The sequence below is a fragment of the Sinocyclocheilus grahami genome, unplaced genomic scaffold (genome assembly GCF_001515645.1).
Source record: "Sinocyclocheilus grahami isolate Dianchi unplaced genomic scaffold, SAMN03320097.WGS_v1.1 scaffold173.1, whole genome shotgun sequence".
Classification (NCBI taxonomy): domain Eukaryota; kingdom Metazoa; phylum Chordata; class Actinopteri; order Cypriniformes; family Cyprinidae; genus Sinocyclocheilus; species Sinocyclocheilus grahami.
Window position 1 is genome coordinate 1,202,344 of NW_015505352.1, and position 8,464 is coordinate 1,210,807.

Here is an 8,464-nt window from a genome sequence, read left to right on the forward strand (position 1 = left end):
TAAATGGAGAGAGTGTGTCTGAACCCCGAACGTTATCAGGAAGTCTATTCCAGAGTTTGGGAGCCAAATGCGAAAAAGCTCTACCTCTAGTGGACTTTGCTATGCTCTAAAGGAGGCAGAGCTTTTTCGTATTCCCATCTCAAGTTTAGTTATGTTGAGAATAAAAATGACTTTAATATTGCTGGAGGGCTATTGCCTTCAGCTGAAAATCTACTTTAAACTCAATTGTTGACTCAACTAAAATCAGAAATTACCCATTCTGCTTTTTAAATGTTCATTCCTGGTTGTGATGCACCAAAATTTCCGCATCCTAATATATTTTTATCTGGAAAAGCTTTGGATGACCAAAATCATTAACCAAAACATTGATGTTTAATTAGCGCTTCTCCAATGGAAGTTAATCTGAAAAGTGCCTTGTGTGCAGTTTAAATGTTTATCAACTCGGTTTTTATTTGAGTGTTGATTATTGCATAAATTGAATTAATTTATGATAAAAAGCAAACTTTAGTTTGGAAAAAAATTATTATAATTTGGGTGCATCAGTATTTCAGAAATATTCCATAATATCATAATGTAATAACTTACTTCTTCTGAACAGTTGTTTCATGGGCAGTGTTGCCAAGGCTGCTTAGGAGTTTCAGTTCATGAGACACATTACAGAAATGGGTTGCTAAGGTTTGATATTTGCATTTAAAGGGTTAATTCACCCAAAAATGAAAATTCTGTCATTAATTACTCACCCTCGTGTCGTTCTAAACTCGTAAGACCTCTGTTCATCTTCGGAACACAAATTAAGATATTTTTGATGCATTCTGAGAGCTCTCTGACCCTCTCATAGACAGCAATGTAATTACCACGATCTAGGTCCAGAAACGTAGCAAGGAGATCGGTAAAATAATCCATGTGACATCAGGGGTTCAACCGTAATTTTACGAAGCTACGAGAATACTTTTTATCAGTATTTCAATATCCACTGAACGTAAACAGCGTATATGCTATTCTGTGTCAGCTGCGTCACACGGCTATGTTTGAATTGTTGAATAAAGTTATTTTTGTTTTCTTTGCATACAAAAAAGTATTCTCATAGCTTCGTAAAATTACGGTTGAACCCCTGATGTCACATGGATTATTTTACTGATGTCATTGTCTATGGGAGAGTCAGAGAGGTCTCAGAATTAATCAAAAATATCTTAATTTGTGTTTCGAAGATGAACAGAGGTCTTACGGGTTTAGAACGACATGAGAGTGAGTAATTAATGACAGAATTTTCATTTTTGGGTGAACTTAACCCTTTAATGCAACTTTAAAAATCTGTTTAGTTTGAGCCTGGTTTCATTTTTATGTATGGTTTTGTTTTGCAGTGGCTAATTCCAGTTCCAGTGGGTCCCGTCGAGATTCTCTGACAGGTAGCTCTGATTTGTACAAGCGCACACCCAGTAGCCTCACCCCTATTGGCCATGGGGGCTTCTACAATGGCCTCAGCTTTAGCTCTTCCCCTGGCCCAATTGGCATGCCTCTTCCAAACCAAGGCCCCTCCCACTCTCTCACCCCGCCACCCTCGCTCTCAACTCATGGATCTTCGAGCAGTCTTAACCTTGGTGAGCATGTATGTTTCAGTTACCTTTTTCATCAAAGAGCTTTAATAAATTGAATCTAATGCATGCCCACCTCTGGCTCCTCCCCCTCAGGTGGACTGACCAATGGCAGTGGCCGATTCATCTCTGCAGCTCCAGGAGCAGAGGCCAAGTACCGCAGTGCCACCACAGGCTCGTCTCTCTTCAGTCCCAGCAGCCAGCTCTTCCCATCATCACGGCTACGCTACGGCATGTCTGACGTGATGCCATCGGGACGTAGCCGTCTGCTTGAGGACTTCAGAAACAACCGTTACCCCAACCTGCAGCTGAGAGAAATCGCGGGACACGTCATGGAGTTCTCTCAGGACCAACATGGCTCCAGGTAAAGCAGATGTCTGTTACAGCTCACAAATAATAACAGAGGTCCAATAATAAATAAAATGTCCATTGTGTGCAGGTTTATCCAGCTGAAACTGGAGAGAGCAAGTCCTGCAGAACGTCAGTTGGTCTTCAATGAGATACTACAGGCGGCCTACCAGCTCATGGTTGATGTGTTTGGAAATTATGTCATCCAGAAGTTCTTTGAGGTAATACGAAGCTCTTTTGTTGATACATGCATCATTTTTAGTGTCTAATGAACCACACAGTTTCACACATGAAGACAGGGAGGTTGCAGGTTCCAACTTGAACCTGATTTATTTGGTACTGCATTGTGCAAGTCAAGACATTTATTTATATAGGCCTAGTGCTTCATGCAGTACAAGCTGTTTCAAAGACGCAAAATAACAGTGCCAGTGTTGTTAAGTTCATCAGTTTAGTTTGAGTGTACCTGATGTCAATTAAGATGAGAAGCATCTGCTAAAAGCCATTTATGTGTTTAGTTTGGCAGTCTCGATCAGAAGTTGGCACTGGCTGAGCGGATCCGTGGCCATGTTTTATCCCTGGCGCTGCAGATGTATGGCTGCAGAGTGATTCAGAAAGCTCTTGAGTTTATCCCTTCGGACCAACAAGTCATTGTAAGTTTATGAAAGGCTGCATGCTCACATTGCTGTGGTGAAGTTACACGAGGTGTGTGAATTGAATCTAATTTATTTGTGTCTTTTGCAGAATGAGATGGTTCGGGAGCTTGACGGACATGTGTTAAAGTGTGTGAAGGATCAAAATGGCAATCATGTGGTGCAGAAGTGCATTGAGTGTGTCCAGCCTCATGCTCTTCAGTTCATCATTGATGCCTTCAAAGGACAGGTGTGTCTCTATTGAACCGTGTGAAAGCTGTATGTTTGAATAGCAGGGCTTGAAGTGTGTGTGTACTATGGGAACCTTTGTGATTTATTTATGGAGGGCCTGATTTTTGAGGTGCAGTGCACTTTTAAGAAGCACAGTATAACAAATGAAAAAAAAAACTATTGCATGTCTAATGGAAAAAAACAAAACGGCTAATAATTTATTATATTTGTTGAAATTATAATGATACAGTATAAAAAAATATTTTTTGTTTGTCTATTTTTTAAAGATGTCTCTTATGCTTACCAAGGCTGATTTGTTTGATCAAAATACAATAAAAACAGTAATATTGTAAAATATTATTAGTTTTAATATATTTTTTAAATATATTTTATTCATGTGATTCCTGTGGCAAAGCTGTATGCTTTGCTTAATATTTTTGTGTAAACAGTGATGTTTTTTTCTCTACATTTTTTGATGGACAGTTCAAAAGAACAGCATTTAAATGTCTATATTGTCAATTCTGATCAATTTAGTGCATCCTTTTTTGAACAAAGCTATTAATTATCCTTCCCAAAAATATATTTTGAACTCCTGAATTTAAAATTTAAAATCCTGTCAAATATTTGTATAACTGCAGTCTTGTCAAATTCAGTGTTTCCTCTTCAGTGGACCACACTGGCCAAAATGGCTGCAACAGTGAATAAGTAGTCTATGGGCCCCATGTTCTTATATAAAATGAGTCCTGGGGATAGAAAACGTCTACTAACATGCATTTTGTGACCTGCCCGTGTTGTGAAACAACTGCTTTTATCATCCAGTCGTGGTTGTGGAATGGCTTATTTTGAAGTGTATTTAAAACCTTTGTCTCTGTGTGTATGTTTAAGTAATAACTGTGTGTGTTGTGCAGGTGTTTGCTCTGTCCACACACCCATATGGTTGTAGGGTGATCCAGCGTATTCTGGAGCACTGCCTGCCTGAGCAGACTCTACCGATACTGGAGGAAATACATCAACACACCGAGCAGCTGGTCCAGGTAATTTATGAAGCATTCTCTCTTTCTGTACTGACCCAGGATCTTATCCATTCCTCTCATCAAAACCTTTTTTTCCTCTTCTTTCCCATATAGGATCAGTATGGGAATTATGTAATTCAGCACGTGTTGGAGCACGGCCGCGCGGAGGACAAGAGCAAGATTGTATCTGAAATCCGTGGAAATGTTTTGGGGCTCAGCCAGCATAAGTTTGCCAGGTGCGCAAAAAGCATTTACGCATGCAAGATAAACTGCCACATAGGGATTAGAGACCTGCACTCCCGCGGGAGTACCGCGGGACCCAACGCAACAGGGTGCGGCACAGGACAACTCGGGTGCGGGTGCGGCCGGGAAGAGACTCGTGTGTGTGTGTGTGTGTGTGTGTGCGGGATGCGGGAGAATAAAATGATTTGCGGGACTCCCGCAAAATAGAAATTATCTAAACATAGTGTCTAAAACATAAATTGTTATTTATCTGTTACACAAAAGCAAAAAGAACAACTAATATTAAAATGATTCAGATCACAGACCAATCATGCCAATCACAGACATAGCTGTTGATTTGGAACGCAACGGTCAATCAGAGCTGATTAAGTTAGAATCTACTCACCGCAGTGCTGAAATTGCGTCCTCACGAATCATCTCATTTTAACACACGAAGTGTAGACATTGTGAAAGATTCATCGTGCATACATTTGTGTTATAACAGAGCTTTATGAGATCGCGATTAACGGAGTTGTCAGCTTTTAGTGATGATAAAGGAAGCGCTGCTCGCATTCTGCCATGCCAAACCATGCACGCAGCAGCCCATGCTTGCTTTTCTGTTAAAAATAACAGTGGTTTGTGAATGTTGATGCTTAGCCTAAATAACAAATATTTTATTGCGAGTGTTTATGCTGGGATGTTGTGGTGCTTAGGAGATGTTACAGAACCATTTTATGTAAATTTCTTTGATGTACTGAAAAATCAGTCCTGCGCAGGTCTCGTAATAGGGATGCTCCGATCAGGATTTTTGCAGCCGATACAGAGTACCGATTTCTTGTCAGGGTGATCGGCCGATTCTGATGCTTCAAGCTTTATATAACATATGTAATAATGTTATATAAATAATCACAAAAATGATTCCTTATACAGTGAACATTTTAATATGCCTTTAAAATGGGGTTTATGCATAACATTGTATATCAGAATACATAATATAAGGCAAAAATAAATACAAACAAAATGGAGCAGTCTGATGCAACCCACAAGGTTTATTTAAACATTATCTACATTATCATTGTAAACTGTGGAGGACAAAATAAACATTTAATCTCCTAAAATTGAGAAGTCTGATGTAACTTAAACATTGTCCAATACAAGTCTGAGCAGGACAAAATTAATAATAATAATTTAAAAAAAAAATTTACTCCTAAAAGAACTAATTGGAGTAGTTTGATGCAACTCATTAGGTTTAGTTTAACATTGTCCAATGTTAGAGAGAGGACAAAATAGAAACGTTTAAACTCCAACATGAAGTCTGATGTAACTCATAAGGTTTAATACTGTCCAATATAAGACTGAAGAGGAAAAAAGAAATAGAAACATTTAAACTACTGAAAAAACAAAACAGTTCGGTGACTATTACATCCAGGGGCGCTGCTGATAATCCGCGGGTCGGGTAATAAAATAATGCATTCTGATTATTTGCGAGTGGGTCATGGGTGGATAAAATAAATCATAAATGATGCAAATATTAACTACATTTTTTCAAATAATTTTTTTTATCAGGCAGATGATTTCATTTGTGTGTGTGTGTTTGCCTGATAGGGAAGTTGCAGTGACAGAAATGGTGACATTCCAGATAAAGTTTGAAAGAAGTAAAGCATATGTTAGGGCTAGGGCTGTCAAAATGGCTGAAAAACTAAATTCAAATTTTGTACTTAAATATCAAAATTCGAATTATATTCAAATTTAAAATGCATAATTTCAGTTAGGGTGAAGAAAAGCTTTTGGTTTCTCTCCTGAGGCCACAAGAGGGCGCATCAAGCAAATATTACTAATGCACGTTTATTCAAAGCATAAGATAACATGACTATCTGTGAAAAAAAGTGCATAATGTTTAAAATAATGTTTATAAGCCAATTATAATTAATTAAGTTGCTTAAACAACTATAAACAAAACAGCATCATTTATGTATGGATGCATAGTTTAATACAAAGGGCGGAAAGCCAATCACACAGAGTACATTTTTCATTTAAAAACATGAGATGCAGTGGGATGGGAAAAAAACCTGCCGTAAAGTCTCTATATGTTTTTTCAAAGTTAAACTTGCATTAATTTTACATGGCTTTCTAAACATGCGGCTCCTTTGTGCGAGACGCGAGTGCAACGGTGATAGATGTCCCTCTAGAAAATAATTTATGTCCCCACGCATCATGTATGTCCTTACGTGTTGACGTCATCAAATTGCGATCGGTTCGTAAGATCGGCAAAGTGTAGTGAGTACTGATTGAGTCATAAAATGTGATTATCGGCCAATGCCGATCAATTGGAGCATCCTTACCGCCACACAAAGGTGCACAGGAAGAAGTGTCTTATTTAGGGGTCTTTTGTGTGTTTTATTTCCCAGTAACGTGGTGGAAAAGTGCGTGACCCACTCGTTGCGTGCCGAGAGGGCGATGCTGATTGATGAGGTGTGCAGTATGGCAGACGGGCCCCACAGTGCCTTATACACCATGATGAAGGACCAGTACGCCAACTACGTTGTGCAGAAGATGATCGATGTGGCCGAGCCGACACAACGCAAGATTGTAATGCACAAGGTGTGGCTTCTATTTCGTTATCAGTATGTGTTATTTTCCTGTTTGTGCCGATGAATTGTGACTGAACGGTGGATGTCGGTTGTTTTGTGTAGATCCGGCCCCATATTGCGACGCTGAGGAAGTACACATACGGAAAGCACATCTTGGCCAAGCTGGAAAAGTACTACATGAAGAACGGCGTTGACCTCGGCCCACTCTGTGCACCCCCTAATGGCATCATGTAAACCCTTCCCATAACTCCTGTAGGATGCCGGTCTGTGTGCACGCGTGTGTGTGAGCGTGTTTGTCCACACCCGATGACGTAGGGAGGTTGAGGTGGAATCACCGAAACCTTCCACTCATCGCTGAATCATCCCCGGGTTGTTGTGACCTCTTTTTTTTTTCCCCTCTCCCTTTTAGCATTTCTTCCTGTTTTCACTCTACTACCTAAATGATGGTCCTTTTTTGATCCTGTATGAAATGAGAGAATATTTGATTTATCCCACGTTCGATCATGTAGGCTTGCGCAAACACACTTTATTGCTTCGCAACATCTTTCTAACGCGCATATTCTTTCATAACACACACGCACATTATCGCGAACACTTGATTGCTAACACGCAGACATTTAGCATGGGAGACGTTTTTGGTCTTGCTTCTATAAACTATTTAGTGCATACTTGGTGTAGACCTTTGCATATATATAAATATATATATATATAACTTTGTAGTTTTTCTGGTTTTTGATGTCCAATCTGTATCTATAATCTTCCCCTGTAGTGAATACATACTTCTGATTGTATAATTGTACATTTGTAAACCTTCGCTAATGTAAATGTGGACTCGCTTCTACAGCCCTTTTTTGGTATGAGGAGAAAAAAAAATGACAAAATGGAAAAAAGAAAATCTTGTGCATTTCAGTGTAAATTCTCACCTCTTTGGTTGTGGTTTCTGAGTTATGAGTTGTTATATATTGTAAATTGTAATATCAGATTTTTTGTTGGTTTTGAAGCCCTTTGAATTATTACTGCATAGATGTACAAAGAACAGAGAAAAGTGCGCACTCTGCTTTTAGCCATTCACCAGCCACCTCTTTTTCACCTCCACTCATCCCTTTCTTTTTTTTTAAGATCTTTTATAGTCCCTCTCTCGCTCTGGGGCAGGTAGCAGCAAGCGCGTTTGTGTGTATGTGTTTGACGCGTTCGACTGCCCCGGATCAGAGTCGGAGGTGTGTACAGATTTGCCATTCTTTTGTCTACTTGTAAGTGATTGTAACATACTGGCCATTGGTTTTTGATTTGGAACACTCCGGTGTATATTTAAACAGCCTTGTGTATATTTCCTATGATTCTCTTTATGCAGGCACACTTGTAACCATAATGTGTATAGGTAACAGATGCTGTGTGTGCTTTCTGCCTGGGCAACTATTTTTTGTAACTCCAGTTGTAGATTGTCTCTAAACAATGTGTGATCTTTATTTTGAAACAAAACAATGAAAAAAATTCAAAATTTCAGAACGGTCTTTGACTCTTCCTTTTCATGTGCCGCTTTTAAGACTTCAGTACAGTGATAATTATAATCTATTCTGTCATACTTTTCAGGAATCAGTTGGAAAAACTACTCGTTCAAGATTAAGTCGCTTTAGCTCATCATTAAAGAAATGTGTGATAATAATGAAACATTAATGGGATTTTCCAAAGGATATTTTGATGTTGAAATTTTCCTGTAGCAATAATTTGAAGTTTCTTAACGACATGGCCTGAGGATACTGTCTTGATGGAAGTAGCAGATGTGCTTAGATGAAGGATTCTGTTGATTTTGAAATATAAAACTTGCATAACATGTAATT

At 38.9% G+C, this 8,464-nt stretch overlaps 1 protein-coding gene across 3 annotated transcripts in view; it reads left to right on the forward strand.

Annotated features, from left to right (window-relative positions):
- The window catches only part of LOC107593563 (pumilio homolog 1-like), a 43,597-nt gene extending 35,470 nt beyond the window's left edge, over positions 1-8,127 (forward strand). For all 3 annotated transcript variants that reach the window (XM_016283329.1, XM_016283330.1, XM_016283331.1), the window contains exons 14-22: positions 1,362-1,598; positions 1,689-1,956; positions 2,032-2,161; positions 2,456-2,590; positions 2,682-2,819; positions 3,709-3,834; positions 3,928-4,049; positions 6,444-6,636; positions 6,729-8,127. In XM_016283329.1, the coding sequence (XP_016138815.1) occupies positions 1,362-1,598; positions 1,689-1,956; positions 2,032-2,161; positions 2,456-2,590; positions 2,682-2,819; positions 3,709-3,834; positions 3,928-4,049; positions 6,444-6,636; positions 6,729-6,860 (1,481 nt within the window). In that variant the 3' untranslated portion in view covers positions 6,861-8,127. The remainder of the gene's footprint in view (positions 1-1,361; positions 1,599-1,688; positions 1,957-2,031; positions 2,162-2,455; positions 2,591-2,681; positions 2,820-3,708; positions 3,835-3,927; positions 4,050-6,443; positions 6,637-6,728) is intronic.
- The last annotated feature ends 337 nt before the right edge of the window (positions 8,128-8,464 follow it).